This window comes from Mauremys mutica, chromosome 2 (genome assembly GCF_020497125.1).
Source record: "Mauremys mutica isolate MM-2020 ecotype Southern chromosome 2, ASM2049712v1, whole genome shotgun sequence".
Lineage (NCBI taxonomy): Eukaryota > Metazoa > Chordata > Testudines > Geoemydidae > Mauremys > Mauremys mutica.
In genome coordinates, this window is record NC_059073.1 from 24,745,069 (window position 1) to 24,765,804 (window position 20,736).

Genomic DNA, 20,736 nt, shown 5'->3' on the forward strand with positions numbered 1-20,736 from the left:
AACTTTACACACCTCCCAAAACTTAAACACAGTTAAAAATCTAAAATCATTCTATGAAATATTTGCATTCAGCTATTTTCTAATGATATAGTCTCCCACAATAGCTAAAGCCATTCTGCGCAGCTGTATCATAAGCCCCCACCTAAATCATCCTGCAGTCAGTCACCAGCCCATCCACCTGTAAAAACTCCCAGCCTACTTAAAAGGTCTATGACAGAGACTAGCTTTGTAGCATTTCTGAATGGTTAATATGTCTGGACTGTGGTGGAAAAAGGAGAGAAGTAAAGAGTTGAGGACCCAGCTACAGCTTAAGTGTCTTGCCAGGTCTAAACTGTAGCAGTGTGAGGTGGTCCCACTGTAACCAGGTCCCAAACCACTTAAACCAGACACAATTAAACCTTGCCCTTGAAATTCCATCCCAAATATCTTGGGAGCACTCAAAATAATAGTAATTGCTCCCTACATGCTGAACCCTTTATCCAGTGGACAGCCACATTCTGCAGAAGCTCAAGTTTCCACATGGTCCTGAAGTACAGCACATTACAGTAATCAAACGTTGAGGTGACAGAGGCATGAATGATGGAAGTGAATAAGCAATCAGTACTATGAATATTAACTGATCACAAAGAAAAAAGACTTTAATATAGTTAAGTTTCTACATTTATAGTATCCATGTTAACTGCAGATACACTGAAACAAGGACAATTGTTTAAATTATACTTCAATGTCTTCATCTCCACATATGTTAAAAGCAGCTTTATTACTTCAGATAGAAATATAAGTTGAAAATAAATAAATACTAGCATAAGGATAAAGGACAAATTTTTAGCAGCAAGTTGGAAAGCCACTGAATAAACAAGAAGAGTTTTCATCCATCTTGGTGTTATATTTAAACAGATCACTTTAATAGAAAAAGACAAGCAGCACTCAAAAAAAGGAAACCTAAGTTATCTGGAATGAATCTCTTCCCAAGAAAACATAGCTACTACTGCTAAAACATACACTCACCTGCTATACAACTGTCATCAGATATTGGTACATCAAGGTAAATAAATCCTTTGTTATATAAACCTTTAAAAATAAAAAAGGTATGTCATTTTAGAAAGTTGTTTACCCAAATACTAATACTAGTGGACGCTATATTTTTTCCTCCCAATTGATTCAGGAAGTTTTAACCTCTCCCACCCCACACTCCTGAATGATATACAATTACACAGCTATGATTAGACCAGAAGACTAAACAGAACATTAATTAGACATGACACTGAAGCAGAATCCTAACTTATTCACAGCACAAAGACAAGGTACAATTTGACCCACAGGCATATATTTACTTCAGAGATAGGGACTAGGAAGGTAACAGGGCATGGAAAGAAGGGTGATCAGAAATTGAGGTAACCAGGTTTATTGCAGAAACCTGGGGTATATCTATATGACAGTTAATCTGGACTCTTATTTGAGTTTTAGCGTTTACCCTCTATCATCCACACAGAAAGACCTCTGACCAAGGTTTTCCTGGCTGGGGGTGTGGGTTAGTGGCTGGGCTCTACTTTTAACTGAGCAGGAACCCACAGTGAAGATGCAGACTTAACTCACTCAAGTGCTGATAGTACTCCAGTGCCTTCCCACAATCCACCCCCACCTAAAGGACAGACAAGTTCTCTCACAAATGACTGGGAACCAATCCCTCAGCACAGAGAGCCATGGCATATGCCCCCAATATACATGGGCATGAATAAATATTGAGGACACAGTAATGAAGGTATGCCTTTGTAGTGGGGATCCTCACACCAAGACTAAGCTAACCTGAGTGCTCAATCTTGGTGCCAATCACCCAGTTAATTGTGTAGCATAAACATAACTATGGAGAGGGATTTCAAAAGGCAAGACCCAGAGAGTACATTTCAACATAACTTGACAGCCTTGACCGTTAACTCTAAGAATTGTATCATGCGCAAATAAAGCACAACCCTTGATCACCCAGTGTATTAGGTGTCTGATTTATTGCCTTTTGTTTATCTCTGACCTTAGGCCAGAGAGCTTATCTACTCCCTGTTCAGTATAGCAGAAATGACACTATCAGCACTCAATTTTTAAGTGTGTGTGTTTTTATTTAACTCCATATTCTTGTGTCAAAGTGTTTTATTTAGCCCAGGATAGGATATTTGAGGCTAACTACCTCACAAGTTAACACCTCCAAGAGTTACTCTTAACTATTTGGCACTGAAAATATTATGAGAAACAGTATAAATTTTCACAAGTAAATTGCCAAGTCAACAGCCAACCAGGCAAGCAAGCTTGATAAGATACAGTTTTAGCACAGTAGGGATTTGAGTTGCAACTGTACATCATATTTTAGTAATACAGACTTAACTAATTGAGTTCAGACTGGACTCCTGGCTATGTTAGGAATTGCACTGCCTTCTAAAAATAAAGATACACACAATATATAATGGACTACACACTGACAAGCCTGCACAGAGCAGGTAGCAACACATACCCAGACAGACTGTTAAGCGCATGTAGTACAAGACAGCCTGTTGTCATAGGCCAGGAAGACACATGGCAAGCTGACATAACCCAAAGTGGCGTGCTTTTTACTCCTTTCTTCAGGTGCCATGTTCATTGCTGGTGCAGGCTCTCACTTGTGTATATGCTGCCATACGCAGCATATACACAACAGATTTTAGGCCAACCAAACCCTTTTCCTCATAAAAGCCCATCCCATTGGTGGTCTACATCTGCTTTTTCCACCCATGAGACAGGGCAGGATCCCTCTGCACACCCACATTGGGCACACTGCTATTTGTACATTGAGTTTGCACCCTTTTCTTTCCTCAGGTACAGGCAGCATTTAGCCCTAAATACCTTGAAGGGTCACTGTCAAGCATTTTAATATTTTTTTGTTTTTCTTAAACCCTCTACTGTTCTTACATCCACTCAGAAGCTTGAAATTAATCTCCCTCACTCTTTCTACAGGTTTTGTCCTGTTCCATTTAGCAAACACTTAATTTCTTCCTGCTCTTCTTATGGGGAATATACAGTACAGATCTGCTTCATTTGCTATCTTGTTTCCCATCAGCAGCGTGAATGCCACCAATGATTTGGGTACAGACAGCCCAGGGAAGAGGGTTTGTTAGTCAGCTTGGGCTTCCTTTGCTGGCATGACTTGACTCAAAATATCGTTGTTTCTACAAGAACAATGGAGACATACACACACACAGGTTCTCAGCAATAGAGTGGTAGATCTTTGGGAAATCAACAAGAGATTGTCCTCACCAGATCATAATATTCTTAAGAGTCCCATGTTTGCTATCTAATAGTGCTCTTCAGAACAGAATCAACTACTATTTTAAAAGCTCTGCCCTCCCCAAATAGTATACACTTGACGAACAATAGTAAATTGAAACAATGTCTCTCTCAAATTGAAACAATGTCTCTCTCATTTGGGTCAATACAACCTTGATGTCTAAAAACTGCATACGTATGACTTTTTTTTAAGATGTCTCTGTGGGAAAATCACTGTATCATTTCAAATAGAAATAGAGCGACAGCTGCCAAAATAAATATATACCGCTAAGAATCAGTGTTATACTATTTAGGAAACTTTATAGGTGATTTCCTCCACTTTTGTTTTATTCCATAATATTTTCCTTCAACTCTTATCTGTACTAAATGCTTCAGCCTCCTATGTTCCTAGGCCTGGTCTACACTACGGGGTTAGGTCGAATTTAGCCGCATTAGGTCGATTTTAAAATGAATGTGTCCACACAACCAACCCCATTCCATCGACTTAAAGGGCTCTTAAAATCGACTTCTGTACTCCTCCCCCGACGAGGGGATTAGCGCTAAAATCGACCTTGCTGGGTCAAATTTGGGGTAGTGCGGACACCAATCGACAGTAGTGGCCTCCAGGAGCTACCCAGAGTGCTCCAATGTGACCGCTCTGGACAGCACTTTGAACTCCGATGCACTAGCCAGGTACACAGGAAAAGCTCCAGGAACTTTTGAATTTAATTTCCTGTTTGGTCAGCGTGGCAAACTCAGCAGCACTCAGCAGTACAGGTGACCATGCAGTCCCCCCAAAATCACAGAGCGCAGAATGTTTCTACGCTCCCCCTATCATCTTCATCCCTGAGGTTATCGCAGATTAGAAGGTGAAAAAACACACTCACAATGACATGTTTTCCGAGCTCATGCAGTCCTCCTGCACTGATAGGGCACAGCTTAATGCACGGAAGCATTCAGTGGCAGAGGCCAGGAAGGAATTAAGTGAGCACGAAGAGCCCAAGAACGTAGGGGGGAGGCTCCAGGCACCCAGCCACTCCACTCCAGAGGATGGCCCAAGCAACAGAAGGCTGTCATTCTAAGAGTTTGATTTTTAGTGTGGCTACAATAAGCCATGTGGCTGTGTCCTTCCCTCCTCCCCCACCTCACCCGGTCTATCTTGTCCGTTATCTCTTTCTTCTTTTTTTTTTTTTTAATTAAGAAAGAAAGAATGCATGGTTTCAAAACAATAGTTACTTTATTTCAAAGGAGGGAGAGTGGTTGGCTTACAGCAGGAGTCGGCAACCTTTCAGAAGTGGTGTGCCGAGTCTTCACGCTAATTTAAGGTTTTGCGTGCCAGTAATACATTTTAACGTTTTAGAAGGTCTCTTTTTCTGTCTATAATATGTAACTAAACTTTTGAGTATGTAAAGTAAATAAGGTTTTTAAAATGTTTAAGAAGCTTCCGTTAAAATTAAATTAAAATGCAGAGCACCCCTGACCAGTGGCCTGGACCTGGGCAGTGTGAGTGCCACTGAAAATCAGCTTGCATGCCGCCTTCGGCACGCGTGCCATAGGTTGCCTACCCCGGCTTACAGGGAATTAAAATCAACAAAGGGGGCGGGTTTGCATCAACGAGAAACACACACAACTGTCACACTGTAGCCTGGCCTGTCATGAAACTGGTTTTCAAAGCCTCTCTGATGCGCAGCATGCCTTGCTGTGCTCTTCTAATCGCCCTGGTGTCTGGCTGCTCAAAATTGGACACCAGGCGATTTGCCTCAACCTCCCACCCTGCCATAAATGTCTCCCTATTATTCTCACAGATATTATGGAGCACACAGCAAGCAGCAATAACAATGGGAATGCTGGTTGCGCTGAGGTCTGACCTAGTCAGCAAACAGAGTCAGCGAGCTTTTAAAGTGTGTGACAGTAAGCTGAGTGGGCTCCATGTTTGCCGTGGTATGGCGTCTGCATGGGTAACCCAGGAAAAAAGGCGCGAAATGATTGACTGCTGTTGCTTTCACAGAGGGAGGGACAACTGACGACATGTACCCAAAACCACCCGCAACAATGTTTTTTGCCCCATCAGGCATTGGGAGCTTAACCCAGAATTCCAATGGGCGGCGGAGACTGCAGGAACTGTGGGATAGCTACCCACAGTGCAATGCTCCGTAAGTCGATGCTAGTCACTGTAGTGAGGATGCACTCCATCGACTTAATGCACTTAGTGGGGACATACACAATCGACTGTATAAAATCTATTTAATTTCGTAGTGTAGACATACCCCTAGTCTGAAATACTGGTCCTCAAATTTTTCCTCAATAAATTCTACAGTAGACAGAAATGCCACATTTGTTAGACACTTACTGTGAACTATATTGTAGTCTAGTGATCCAGCAAGCTGAGGACCTGAATCAATTATCTTATCAATAACAGATTTCTCAGATGTAGTACAAATCTATGTAAAAGAAAACATGTTAATTTCTAGTAAGATCTGTCTACGCATTTTACCTACAATCATTCAGAATGAAAAGTTTTCAGCTTTAAGACAGTGAAAACTAATAAAGGTATCTTTACACAAGGAAGTCAGTATATGAACCACAGATTTAAGCTTGCCATAGTTGTCTAGTTTGTTACTCTTATCTCTGCAGAAGTAACCTCATCACAAGATTACGCACACCTCTGGAAGCTGTATGTAGTTTACTGCTTGCTGAATATTTAGCTAGTGAAGTTCAGATTAAAATAGAGTTTTCAAAATTCACTGATGTTACAGTGCTCAGCTTTTAAGTAGGGTTGTGTATTTTCAATACAAGTTATTTAACTATAACAGTTCTAAAATAGGTTAAGTTTCAGATCTAAATACAACACCTCTATTTAAATCAATTTATAGTTATGGAATTTTGGAATACAAATAAACTGTATCTCAAATGTACTAGATTCCATCCAAACACTCAATTTCTGCTTTGAACAACTGACAATCTAAATGAGACCAGCAACATAATATAGTTGTTTCTTAAGACATATGCGTTATACAACTCATGGATATTCCTTCAGGGAAAAATGTATTTCGCAGTCATGCTGAAATAAGTTTCCTAATACCACATAACCCAGAAGTCAGAATTCACAGGAAAAAAGAGAAAGTATACCAATTAAAAAAAAAAAAAAAAAACAACCCACAACCACCACCTTATCACTATTTCCATAAGAGATTCTACTACAGGGATCGGCAATCTTTGTCACGCAGCCCAGGCCAGTTTGTTTACCTGCAGTATCCACAGGTTCAGCCGATCGCAGCTCCCACTGGCCACAGTTCACCACTCCCGGCCAATGGAGGCTACGGGAAGCGGCACAGGCCGAGGGATATGCTGGCCACCCTACCCACTGCCGCCATTGGCCTGGGACGGCAAACTTTGGCCAGTGAGAGCTGCGGTCGGACGAACCTGTGGATGCTGCAGGTAAACAAACCGGCCCGGCTCGCCAGGGGCTTTCCCTGGCAAGCTTAGCGCCAAAGGTTGCCGATCCCTGTTCTACTACCTTAAGAGCTAAACAGTACAGATTTGTAATTTTCCCCCATTTTTTCAGTAATTAGCAGTGTCAAAATTTGGTTAAACACACACAATACCTTTATGTCATCCTCTGTGATGTAGCCAGCCTGCACCACCCACCAGGCCTCTACAGCAATCTCCACTGGCTTTACTGGTAGCAGATCACGAGCAGTTTTCCTTCTGAAAAATTTCTGCAGTGGTACAGTCCATTTGAGATTTAACATATTAAATGTTAATGTTACCAGTTTCCTTTACACCATAAAAACAGCTACTTGTAAATGCTAACGCTCCAAGTACTTCATACTCAGGCATTAAACAAACACTGCAGGATACCTTGGGATATGGGAAAGCTGATGGTTTTTATTCCTAATCCCCTAAGGTCACTGAATGCACATGTATATAGCACACAGGGTTATGGACTTGCTTTTAAAAAAAAAAATACTCTCTCTCCACCCCAAACCAAATAAAAATGGGAAAATGAAAACAATCCATTTGTGTACTCAAGTCTGTGAGCATGAAGTCCAGGCCTGAACTATTAAAAGCACACTAGCATTTTATTAGCAAAAAAGCAGAGCCTGAAGATACAGGATAGCATACAACATATCAAATGGAGTGCTTTTGTAGGCAGAATTCGTTACAAAATTAATAAGCAATGTATTGTAAGAACACGTATTCTGTTTATTTCTATCGACAAGCGATTACACTGTGTTCCAGGTGAGCATCATGCTACGAGCTACTATAAACTTCAGTTCATGAAAGAACAGCTAGAGGGTACTGTTGTATTGATATGGTTAAGATTACTCTTCTCACATTCTATAAAGCAGGCCCCTATCCTTTTTGTTTCCCTTAGCCTACACTAAATCTCTTTTAACTTGGATACACAATCCTTTGGCCGAAGGCGCAATGCTGTAATGAAGACAGAGCACTTATGAATTACTTACTACATTCTTAAAAAGGAAATTATTGTTGTAAACTGAGCTTGTAAAAGGGCCAGATCAAGCAGACATCAATAATAAGATTAATCTCAATGTCGTCAATGAAACTGATCATACACAAAAAAAGAGCTGCATGATCAGACCCAACGCTGCATCCTCAAACAACATGAGTAGTATACAAACTAAATAGAATTTACAATAACTACTCTGATTATAAGCTTTTGGAGGCATACACCAGAGCAAATACTGCCCTCAATTATACCAGTATAAATATGGAATAACTCCACCAACACCAATGGAATTACTTCAGATTCATACTAGTCAAAGGAGAATTTAGCCCCTTGTCTTTGTCTAGAGATGGCTTTAGACCAGTGGTTCTCAAAGCTGGTCAGGAAAAGCCCCTGGCGGGCTGGGATGGTTTGTTTACCTGCCACATCCGCAGGTTTGGCCAATCGCGGTTCCCACTGGCCACGGTTCGCACTCCTGGCCAATGGGGGCTGCGGGAAGCGGCGCGGGCCAAGGTATGTGCTGGCTGCCCTTCCTGCAGCCCCCATTGTCCTGGAGCAGCGAACCGCGGCCAGCGGGAGCTGCGATTGGCGGAACCTGTGGACGCGGGAGGTAAACAAACTGACCCGGCCTGCAGGGGCTTTCCCTGAACAAGCAGAGGACCGGCTTTGAGAACCACTGCCTTAGACAAAATGTAGCACTGAATAAGTAGTAATAAGATAACACAAAGCTGGAGAAATTTTAATTTTTTCTAATTTTTTTTTTTTTGCTTTTTACCACAGTTAACTAAGATATTTTAATAGCTTTGAAGAAACATACATATATTAATGTAGTATTGTTTGATTAATCATAATTTTACTAACAAAGCATATGGCATCCTATCCCCATCTAGAACAGTTTTGTCAAAATGGAGCCAGGACCGACACTTAGAATAGATGGTAAGAAAATTAAAAACAAAACTTACTTTTGATGACCTACACTGGTTCATTAGATCAATGTACTGGTTTCTTCCTATACCAAGAAGCCGTAGACCTGAAAAGTAAATGTTTGATTTTCCTTAGGAAAAGTCTATTCTTAACTGCTCTGCAAAAAGGGGCAAAGTTATTGACTTGGGCCACTGGGCCTTACTGCTCTGTGAAAAGGGGAGGATTGATGGACACTGGCCCCTGGGCCTTACTGCCCAGTGACAAGGGCGAATTTATGGACTCCAGCCACTAGGCCGTACTGCCCTGCTAAGGGCAAGCGTATGGACTCAGGCTGGGAGGCACATACAGGTAAGATATGTATGTCCCCCTCCCCCCTTTTTTCCCCTAAACGAGGCGGGCACACTCCCCACACACAGGACAGGGTTTCCTGAAGCGTGTCATAACCACAAAACAGTGCCCTAACTCTCAAGTGTGGGTTCCCCTGTCCCAGAGGAGGACAAAAATTTAACACATAAAAATTAAAAATAATTCCAAGAAGGTAGTGACTTAGAATTTACTTCCTGAAAAATTTTGCTTTTTCAAAACACGTTATGCTCTGTAAATACTTCTTGAAATATATTTTAATTTCAGCAGCTACATGGTTTGCCCCAGTCAATGTTCTGCTCTTGCTGCATACAAGTGTGCCTCTCCATTCTCCCCTTGTTTATCTAAAGTGCATATATAGGCTGGATTTGATTTTGAAATTCTCTCAGGCCTCAAAATTGCCATCTTCTATTTTACCTGCCATAATTATGTTCTCATTTACTGGCTTTGCTAGGGCTGGATTTCCAGTTTGGATTTTTTTAAATGGATATCCAGTGGACCCAAATAGTTTCTTGTACCTTACAATTTAACCATATTTGGTATTTTTCTTGCCTTCTGGCTTCCTTTTTATTTAGGTATATGCATACTATACACCTTTTGGGCCTCAAATACAATATGTTTATGTTTAAGTAACCTCCATGGTCTCTCACTTTTCTTAAATTCGTCTTTCTAAAGTTTAGTGTCTCAGTGCTAGCTTTTGTTACAAAACTCCAATGAAGAAATTTAACTTTATCACATATTAGTCACTTGGTGGCTGAACTACAATTGTTTCTCAAGTAATACACAGTTGTTGGTTTGAGACTAATCAGGAGTCACTTCTGTTTTTGAACTCCAAGCAATTCAGTAGCGCTGAAAAATGGCTTCTCTCAACTATCTCCCTATGTGACATATGTGCAGTTAATGAGATAGTTGAAGTCACCCATTATTACTGTGTTATCGAATTGTGAAATCTCCCCCCTCCACCCACCCACAGAGGAAACGTATAGAGGTACAACAGGGAAGAAGGCAAATTAAACTAGTAGGGAAATTTCTCAAGTTAGATTTTAGCACCCAAAACACGTCAATTGTCTTGTTCACCAGGGCTTTCCTTAGTCTGCCAAGGATCACCCTTCATTTCACTCCCCTTCCCTAAAAATGTGACCCTTAGGGTATGTGTTCACTGCAGAGTTAAGTCTGATGCTTACTCAGGTGTTGCCCTTAGCCCTTCTCTCATCCACACACAAAACCTCTCACCTGAGTTTAGTGCTTTCAACCCAGGCTAGCTGGCAAGACTAGCAGTATGGGTTAGAGCTTGGGCTCTGCTTTCACTTGGGCTGACTTTACAGTGAGGATCATAGGCACCCACAGGGAAAAATTTGTGGGTGCTCCACTCCCACCGGCAGCCAAGCTCCCCGCTTCTCGCCTCCTTCTCCCCCCACCCCAAGCACACCACGTCCCCGCTCCTCCCCCTCCCCCCCAGTACTTCCCTCCCCCAACCAACTAACAGCTGTTTGGTGGCACTTAGGACTTTCCGGGAGGGAGGGAGGGAGAGGAGCGGGAAGGGGTCACACTTGGGGAGGAGGTGGAGAAGAGGCAGGGCAGCGGTGGGGATTTGGGGGAAGGTGGTGGAATTGGGGTGAGAAGGAGGCGTGGCTGGGTGGGAAAAGGCGGGATGAGGCAGGGACTTTGGGAAAGGGGTGGAGTGGGGGTGGGGCGAGGATGGTGCAGGGGCTGGAAGAGGTGGTGAAGGGCGGGGCCAGGGGGGTCAAGCACCCACTGGGCAGAGGGGAAGTCGGTGCCTATGGTGAGGATACAAGCTAACTTGGGTGCTGATACTCCTGCAGTTCCTTCCTACAATTCTCACACACCATGTGCCCAAAAGAAGGACAAGTTCTCCCACAATTCACTGGGAAAAATCACAGAGCAGCCCAGACGACTGCAGCACAAAGAACCATGGATTATGTCCCCAGAAGTCCTATTAATGCAAGAATGCAGTACCAATTAAGACACCGCACAGGATAACTCTACATGAAGACACACCACTACTTCAAAACTACTACTTACAGGTTCTACACCTTTAAAAAGAAGCTGTGATGCAACTGAAGCCTTCAAACTGTTTTCAGAAGCTGAATTTATCTACCTCGCTAAACAGAAGAATGCAGCCAGATAATACTTACAGTCAGCAGCAGTAAAGTTAGGCAATGAATCGTAGCTTTTTTCACTGTTCATTATATCCTTTAAAAAGCAACACACAGAAAAGAAAAAAAGCTTAATTTGTAGCAAGAAACACATTTTTGGACCAATGTAGTCCACTATTTGAGAAAAGGACATTTCTTTGATATCAATGAGCATTTAAAACCTAAAATAACGCATACATTTTCTATATAAAAATCTACCCCTCAAATTGAAGATAAGAATTTGACAAAGAAAATCTAGCCTGCCAAAATCAATTAGCACTTCTGAGAGATCTGGCTTACTGTAAACGTGTAAATGTGATGCAAGAACTGTACCAAAAATTATATGCTTACTATTAATGATGATCAGCTCCCTTAAAGTTATATTATAAAAACCCCAGAAAGCCTGACAAGCAAATTACTAAGGGTCTAAGTCTATTTCCATTAAAGTCTGTAGTAAAACTGGAGATGTTCATCCAAACAGAGGAAGAAAAAGGCACTAATGAAAGTATCTAATAGTAATCACAGTAACAATTATCAATTTACTGTATATTAAACTGTATGCATCTTTTACTCAAAATGACAAAATATTACATGTACTGTACCCAAGAGAAATGACAGAAAGTTACCAGCAGAGCTGGTTGGGCACTTTTGATGAAAAATGCCAATTTACCAAAACTGTAAAAGAGTCAGTTATGACAAATTTCTCATTCTGAACATTTTTTTAGATGTTTCAAAGTTGTCAAAAAGGACTGTTTTGACATTTTCAGAATGAAAAAGTTCCATTTTTTTCAGGTCAGCATGACTGTTTTGAAATGCAAGTTAATCTGTAGTAAAAAAAAAAGTTTAAAAGGTCATAATTGAAATAAAATGTTTTGATTCAATCTGAAATTTTTGGGATTTTTGGTTTGCAAAAAATTCTCAGTTTTCAATTGATTCAGGACTGGAAAACCATTTCCCATCCAACTGCTGTTGCCAATCCCTAGCTCTGCAGAGAGGCATTTATGGGTAGGCCGAGTTGTGATTATCAGCACAATTCTGAAGAAGCTTTTCTTTATGCTGCTCATTAGCAGCAGCAGTCTCTCCAAGAGCAAACAATAAATCATTTGACTGGCTGGCAGACATTACAATGCTACAAAAAGCACTTCTAGAAGTACAGAGCATGACATGTTTTGTTTTAATTCTGTTCCCAAACTCACCTCCATTATTCCTGTGTAATACGAAAATGGTGTTATCCTCAGGCCTTTTACCATGATGTCAGACAAATGGTAAGGGTACAGCATGAGATGATCTCTACTGTATTTTAACAGTTCCTCATAGTATTTTCGTTCTTCTTTCTTGACATGCTTAACTGGGGGGAAAAAAAGGTCAGGCCAATATTCTGTTACACTGCTCTCTCAAAATGGTGCAGAGATTATATTTTTACATTTAAACTGCATGGCAACACACAAAAAAGGTTAGTAGTAAAATGGTATGAAATTGACTTAAGAAATAAAAGGGTGAGTTGATCCAAAGATGTTGAACACCAACTTCTGCTATTAACTTCTATAGGAGATGCAGGTTCTCAGAGCCTCTCAGGATCAGGTTGGAAATCAGAAAGATTACTCATGATAAGATTAGCTATTAAGCTACTGAATAATCTCCCAAGGAAATACACCTCTACCTCGATATAACGCTGTCCTTGGGAGCCAAAAAATCTTACCATATTATAGGTGAAACCGCGTTATATTGAATTTGCTTTGATCCACCGGAGTGCACAGCCCCGCCCCCGCAGAGCGCTGCTTTACTGCGTTATATCAGGTCGCGTTATATCGAGGTAGAGGTGTAGTGAAAAATCAATGAGAGTAATTTAAAGCTAACTAGAACATAGCACTGAAGAATATATTGTACAGCACAATCCTGCATTGTCAGCAATGATAGAATAATCCTATTGTTTGGTTTATTATGCATCTCATTACTAAATGAGACATGCCATTCTGGCATAAACAGACACGAAAGGAGAATGAAATATACGCTCATGTTCATGATTTAGAACGCCTGAAGTTACCAGCAAACCTCCTTTTCAAGCAGTGAGAGCTCTGTCCAATGCAGAAGAGAAAGTGAATACAACCAGTGTGAATCCAATGAGAATTCTATGTCAAACAGCTTGGACCCAAGGTCTCATTCTTTGTACCTGTCTGGGCTCCTTCTAGAGGGACACTTCCTTTGACATCATGGCTGTAAATTAGTTAAGTCCTCCATTAACAAGCCCTAACCTTGTTTGAGAGGCTCACATGACACACAGGAGACTAAGTCGGCTATCAGTAAGCTTCACCTGGAAACCTGCAGGGTCTGAAGGGTGCATTCCACAAAGAAGCCACTGCAATTAAGTGGATTTCAAAGTTAATTTACTTTTGGGGTTCTAGCATTAAAAGGGGGTTTTGCTGGGGTCTTTTTTGGTGGAAATTTGGAGGACTGAGTTGGTTCTGACAGGTTTGTAGTAATTTCAGTGACATACTTTTGTAAGCTATTAAAGATCACAGTACACTCAAACGAAGGCTTTATAAGTAGAGTCAGTTATCAAACTGAAGTTATCAGTCTTCCACACTCACCTAAGTTATTTCGGTATCGTAGCTGATTGCGGATACTATAGAGTACAACCTGCTTTTCATACTCCCTCTGAGAGTTTCCAAGACCCTATGAAACGAAATATAAAACGTTATTGTAGTTGAATTGTATAGTCCTTTAATTAAATCAGTGTGACTTGTACCACAGACAGGTATATTCTACTACCTGAATTAATGCAGGGTACCTTTGAACCATACTTTTCTAAGGCTATGTCTACACTACAGAACCTATACTGGCATAGCCCCCACTGCAAACCGGCATACACTGGCAGAAAAACTTTCTGTTGGTGTAAGAACATTACCTCCCCAAACAAAAGCATAACTGATGAATCTACACTGAGTTTTGCTGGCATAGCTAAGTCAGTCAGGGATATGTTTTTTTCACATCCCTGACCAAAACAGCTATATGCTAACATGAGTTTTAAATGCAGACAAGCTTAAGTGTTCTTACACCACTATACTGATCACGAGAAAAAAAAATCAAATCCTGAAAATAAGTCTGTATGGGCTACATATACTCATTAGGACCCAATCATGCAAAGTGTCAAGCATCTCATAAAGCGCTGAGTGCTTGAGTGAAGGGTGGTCAGCACCTTGCAGGATCAACTTCTTAGGCCATATCTACACAAAGTCGCATAGGGTTTACTAAAGTGTGATATCAAACTGATTTAGTTAAACTAATGCAACTTTGGGTACAGACGTAGTTTATAAGCCTGGTTTAAACCTGAATGTAAGAATGACCACATTAAGGTTTACACTCAGAAAAGAGGTGTGTTTTTCCACTTATGTTTGCTAATATGTAAAAAGCCTAGTGTAGACCAGGCTGTAGTTTTAACATGTGCTAGCTGGTTAAAGTGTACCCTTGGCTTCCCCTTAGGCTTCACTTTGACCAACTAATACATATTAAAACTACAATTTGCCTTGTCCACATTAGGATTTTAACGAATTAGCCAATGTCTTTTTTCCTTAGTAAAGACATGGCCAAAATTACACCAGTTTAACTCAGCTGGTTCAACATCACAACTTAAGTTAAACTGGTGCAAAACTTGTATGTTTAGACAAGCCCTTAGTTAAACCAGTGCAAAGTCTAGTGTAGATACTAGAATTTAAGAATGGCTGTGATGAGATGTACTAAACCCAAAGGCCCACTACTGGAGGCCTCACAGTTCTACCACACCCTGCCCCAAAAAAGAAGAGGTGAGTCCTCCATGAGGCTGAGAGAAGGACTGCCTGGGAAGCAGTCAATTAGAACAGAGAGGCTGCAGGGAAGGAACCAGAGCCTAGCAAACTCATATGAAAGGAGCTGCTGAGCCTAAGTAGATTCAGTTGCTGGCTGGAGTCAGAAGAGCATGGATGGTGCTCCCGGCTCGTTGCAGCAGTTCCAGGACCTGGACAGAGCAGTTGCCGGAAGGGACTGGGGGAGCAAGGAAGATGCTCCTGGCTGGCTGCTGAGACTCAAGCAAGACTTCAGCCCAAGGTAAGGGTGAAGCTGAACATGCTGGGACAATGGGGAAGTGGCCCACGGAACAGTAGCAGCAACAGGTTAAAGGGATGCAGCAGGTGGCTGCTATTCGCAGGGTCCCTGGGTTGGGACCTGGTGTAGTGGGTGGGCCCAGGTCCCCCAGCACCAGCCAGAGGGGAAGTGACTAAGTGCCTTGAGAAGGGAGTTTACATACGCCCTGGGAAGGGGCTGAAGACGCGAAAGGGATCAGTATGTATTGAACTTTAATACCTCAGATGGGGGATGAACTGAACTGAAAAAGCAACTCAGCTGGAGAGCTAGGGTCGGTAGAGGCTCGCTACAGAATGAAGAGTCTCCAGGGAGGAAGCCTGGGGGCACTGCCCCATTCCAGAGAAGAAACTATTTGAGATCTAGCCCTGGAATGGCTGTGGACACCAACCATGGTACTGGGATAGGCCTTTTTGGACTGATGAAGGTTTGAGCCCAGGGAGGCCTGCAGAAGATGAACAAGGGTACTGTGATAGGCCCCACTGGACTGTTTATGTCACAAGAAGTCTATTTTGTTTCACACATGGACTGTATGAGACTCTGCCAGAGGGTTGAGCCACTGAAAACCCACCTGAAAAGTAATGCTGCCGACAGAGAACACCGCAAGAGCTGAGAGAGAGCAGGCACACACACACCTGATAGGAGGCGCTCACGTGAGGTGAGTGGCCCTATCACAGTGGCTTATTTTGATTTAGCCTACATCTGCTATTAGAAACAGGTTTAAGTGAAATCAAAATAAGTGTCCCCAAAACCCTCTGCAAACTGGATTTTAAAGAAAATTTTTAGAAATTTTTTAAAAATCACATCTTAAGTTAAACCAGTGCAACTCTGAGCAGAAGCAAGCACTTAATAAGGAGAAGAGCTACAGACTGCATTATAGGGCTCCTTGAATAACTCCGATGTCAGAAGTAAATCTCATATGGACTCTAGTCTGGGCATTGGGGGGGGGGGCGGGAAATCAACCAGCCATTAGTGAACAAGAAGCTTTTCCTAACAAGCCTGGAGGACAAAAGCACCAATTAATTAAAAAATAAAAATTAAGGCTTAATTTGTTTAATGAAGGAAGGAAGGTCCCAATCTTGCAATCCAATCTATATGTCTGGCACACCAAAGACTTTAATGGGACACTGCTTGGGCAACAGGTATATGTACATACACACACAATTGCAAAAAACAGGACCCACGTTTCTATCCCTTATGATTGAACATAATTTTCCAAAAGTGACCCAAGTTTAAACTGATGTATTGTTGCCTTCCAAATACTGCACACAACGAAAACATTGTTGTGAGCATATTTTCAGATATTTTATCTATAATTTTACTAGAAGAAAAAGTTTTATAAAAGAAAAAAATAAAACAGGTAAAAATGATTTGAGGCTTTTACTACTGTTACAGAAGGTGAACAGACATTACATTTTAGGAAAAGTTATTCAGTTCAAGCCCATTTTCTGTAAGAGTTAATTCTTCATCCACTATAGTTGTATAACTGGTCTTGCTGAAGACTGAACTACATAATCCTTAATAACAGAACTGAACAATCTGAGGAATAGTCTTAAGTATAACAACTTGAAGCTCAAAGGAAAGAATAATGCCCAGTCACTACTTCTGCGGGACAGTATATTTACTAGTCTTCAAAGGCTATTATCATGAACTGACTGAGCTAATCAAACAATTTTAATGCATGAACAGAATAAATACCTGATACTAATATCACACACGTCTCAATATGTGTGGCACCAGAAATTTTATCTGGTGTTGCCACAGAAACGTTAATGTCAAATCAATTTGACTTTCAAATATTCATTCACTGAATATTTTGTGAAGTCCAACAGTAAGTAACCATTTCAAGAGAGGATATAATACGGTATAAACTGTCGTTTCAAAAATACATTTGTTTCAACTACTTGAGGCCAAGCATTAAACATGTTTGCCCTAGAGACCCTTCAATTATTTTTCTTCTACAGTTTAGCTGTGCAGCAGTGAAATTTCATTATCAGGTAATACCTTGCTGTGGCACTTAGAGTCTTAAGTCTTATATCAGAGGGGTAGCCATGTTAGTCTGTATTCACAAAAACAATGAGGAGTCCAGTGGCACCTTAAAAACTAAAAGATTTATTTGGTCACAAGCTTTCATGGGTAAAAAACCCACTTTGGTGCCACCAGAATCCTCGTTGTTTTTGTCTTATATAATGCTTTAAAATCCTTAGATAAAATGTAACATATAATTGCACAGTGTGCTCAGATCCAACCTTAAAGCAGGCAAATTCACGCTCAGCTTCAAAGCATCAGCTGCTGGAAAAGAAATGGATGATGTTGCAGACAGTTTCCACATCCTGTTAGATGTCCAGATAGAAGAGAATGTGTAACTACTGCCACTCTCACTAACAGGAAAAGATACTTTTACTCAAACTTCCTTTTTTTTAAAGCGTTCTTCGGAAAGCATTGTAGGAGTTACATTTAACAGATGTTTTATCTAGTAGCAAGACTTAAATTAACTATTTTAGGCTGATTTACATAAGCATTAGCAGTGCATTTTCAGGCTTACAGGCAAAGAGAAATAAAATCACTTATGTTCCTGCTACAAACTAAGCTACGTTATTCACGTAGCTGAAGTTGTGTATCTTATATCGATTTTCCCCCATAGTGTAGACCTGCCCTAACTCTTGAAGTATCACTAAAGAGCTCAATAATTCATATACCAGGATCTACAGTCAATGTCCATCTTTCTTCCAACACCCTTTCTCCCTTTCTCCTGTGTAAGGGAAGGAATTTTTTTTCAGTTTCTGCTTTGAAGTAGCATACGATTCCTAAGATGAAAAAAGACTTTCCTTCTTGACTTTAAAGAATGTATCACTTGGGCTGTCAGAAGCCCATTGAACGTGGCACTCATCAAAATTTCATGGGGTTTCCATTTTCATTAACGCTTATTGTGACATTTACCTTATTGCTGAAAACTAGAGCAGCATAATCCTTAATTCTTGAAACCTCTCCTGCTTTAGTGTACGCAGTACAGTGTTTACTGGGGAGTCCTCCCCTGGATCTGAACATCCCCAGAAAATAATCCCTAGTCGTTTAAAGCTTCACTATGAACCACACTTCCATGTTATGATTGTTTCCAGGAGCACCTAGTGATCAAGCACCACATGGGATGGGGACAGGCCAGTCTCTCTCTGTTCACTTACTGAAAGCTGAGATGTTTTAGAAGCACACAGGACACTTACAGCACTAAGATCACATGCTTAAATAGCAGTTTTTTTCTCCATGACGCTCTGGAGTCTGTCTGATAACAACTCCCCAGTGTCAAGACAGGAGGCAGATGAGACCCATAGTCCTAGAAGGATGGGGACCCCAATTACCCTTTGCCAAGGACCTGAGGGTGATAAGAGGTGATAAAGGCTCCTGCTGGAGGTGATGAAGAAGAGAGGATGTGTTAATTCTGTAAGATGGCACAGGCGACAAAAGACAGATACCAATAAGAGAGATGAAGGGGCAAAAGAAGGTGATTGTGGCACAAGGCGCCCCCTTCATGGGGAAGATGAAGATAGGTGGAGCACGGAGGTCGGTAAGCCCCCCAGTTGCAGGTGTAGCGAGAGGGCCTGATAATGGGAATGAGAGAGTCACTGGAAGGGGCAGCGGAGACCCGAGAGAAGGGAACGGTGTTGCCCCAGAAGCCCCGCCCGGCACCGGGAGGCAGGACGATGCTTTCACCTCTCCCGTCTCTAGCTGACACCGGCAGCCCAGCGGGTGGCTGACGATCCCCGCCGTGCCAGTCGCTGTGTAGCACGGGCAGGGGAGGGATCAGCGCTGTCCATGGCACCTGTCCAACACTGTGGGCACAAGGAGGCTGGTGTCTGGTCACGGGCTGATGCTGGGGGAGGGGCTTTGGTACAGCCACCCCTCCCCCCAGCCCGGTGTCGGTCAGACGCTGACGGGAGGGGGACGGTACCGGCCCAGACGAGTACCGGGAGCTGGTACCGGCCCGGCTGCCCTGCCCACCCCTGGCAAGAGGGGGGTTGGTACCCACCCAGCCGCCCCCCCCGGCCCGTGGGGCGCTGGCGGGAGGGGGTTGGTACTGGCCCGGTGCCCCTCCCCCGCCACGCCGGTACCTGTCGGACGCTGGCAGGCAGGCGGGCCCAGGGGTAGTTGTGGCGGATGTGGAACTCCACGTCTATGTTCATGGCGAGGGGCCGGGACGGGCTACGGCCACCCGCTCCGCACAGCCCCAACGCAGGGGGGCGCTGCAGCACGGGCTCCTCCCTCCCTCCCGCCGCGCAGCCTCCACCACCGCCGCCGCCTCGCTCCCCCCACCCCAATCCACTTCCGCGTTACGCCCCCCCGGAAGCGACACCCGGCCCCTACGTCACTTCCGGCAGCTGGGCTTGAACGCTCCGACAGTTCCACGGGCGCCCGGCTGCCTCACAGGGCTCGTGCACAGTGGGAAAGGCGGGACTGGCCCCTTAGGGGGGAGGGGCTGCGGATGCGCACGCAGTGTGTGACGCAGACCGGGGGCGTTTCCGTTGAGTCCCCTCCCTTGCCCTGTCTGTAAGCGCTCAGGCGCCTGCGCCAGCCTCGTCCCCGCGGCTCTCCGAGCGTTTGCCTCTGGCTGCGGCCTGGTGCCTGGGCGCCGCCTCCTGGCCGCGCAGGGCCGGTGCAGAGCGCCGCCGAGGCACGGAGCCACTGGCGCAGTGGTTAGGGCCGAGACCAGACTCCGCTCCACCAGCCTCCGGCCCCTTCCTGCCCAGCCCCCGCGCGGCTGCGCTCCCTGGTCCCCTGCCCCAAACAGCGTCAGCCTGAGCCTGTCCTCAGTCTCCGTCGTGCCTCCCTGAGCCTGACCCTCCAGCCACCCCTCCCCCCAAATGCTCCTGGGCTCCAGCCTACAGCCCTGCCGCCCCCCCCTCCCCAATAGTGCTGCAGAACTGAGTCCCGAGCCCCGCCCTCCAATGCCTCAGGTTAAGTCTCAGCTCCCTCTCTGTGCAGGTGCCTCCTGTCGCTGCCCCCAGCTGCCCACTCCCACAGGACTCTGGAGGGGTCTCCATTATTTGAATTGAGTTGTAGTTGTGAAGAGTGTACAGGTCCTCCAGTAAAAAGAACAGGAGTACTTGTGGCACCATAGAGACTAACACATTTATTTGAGCATAAGCTTACATTTGGTATAAATTAGGGGTGTCAACCATATGTCCTGTGTGATGTATTCAGATTCTCCATAACTTAAGCTATCTTTAAAAAAAAAAAAAAGTTTGGCAGCCTCATGGCTGCCAAAATAAAGCTATGTCTGCACTATGCACCTTTTAACGACACAGCTGTGCTGCTAAAAAGTGTGCAGTGTAGTTGTTCTATATCAGCAGGAGAGAGTTCTCCCACCGACAAAAAAATTCCACCCCCAATGAGAGGCAGTAGCTTTGTCGGGAGAGCTCTCGTGCT

At 43.3% G+C, this 20,736-nt stretch overlaps 1 protein-coding gene across 1 annotated transcript in view; it reads right to left on the reverse strand.

The window, feature by feature from the left end:
- The window catches only part of FAM91A1 (family with sequence similarity 91 member A1), a 50,271-nt gene extending 30,702 nt beyond the window's left edge, over positions 1-19,569 (reverse strand). Inside the window, exons 1-8 of the mRNA XM_045004367.1 lie at positions 19,422-19,569; positions 13,791-13,875; positions 12,399-12,550; positions 11,203-11,260; positions 8,722-8,789; positions 6,894-7,007; positions 5,639-5,729; positions 1,009-1,071 (exon numbers count right to left, since the gene is read on the reverse strand). Coding sequence (XP_044860302.1) covers positions 1,009-1,071; positions 5,639-5,729; positions 6,894-7,007; positions 8,722-8,789; positions 11,203-11,260; positions 12,399-12,550; positions 13,791-13,875; positions 19,422-19,493 — 703 coding nt within the window. The 5' untranslated portion in view covers positions 19,494-19,569. The remainder of the gene's footprint in view (positions 1-1,008; positions 1,072-5,638; positions 5,730-6,893; positions 7,008-8,721; positions 8,790-11,202; positions 11,261-12,398; positions 12,551-13,790; positions 13,876-19,421) is intronic.
- Between the last annotated feature and the right edge of the window lie 1,167 nt (positions 19,570-20,736).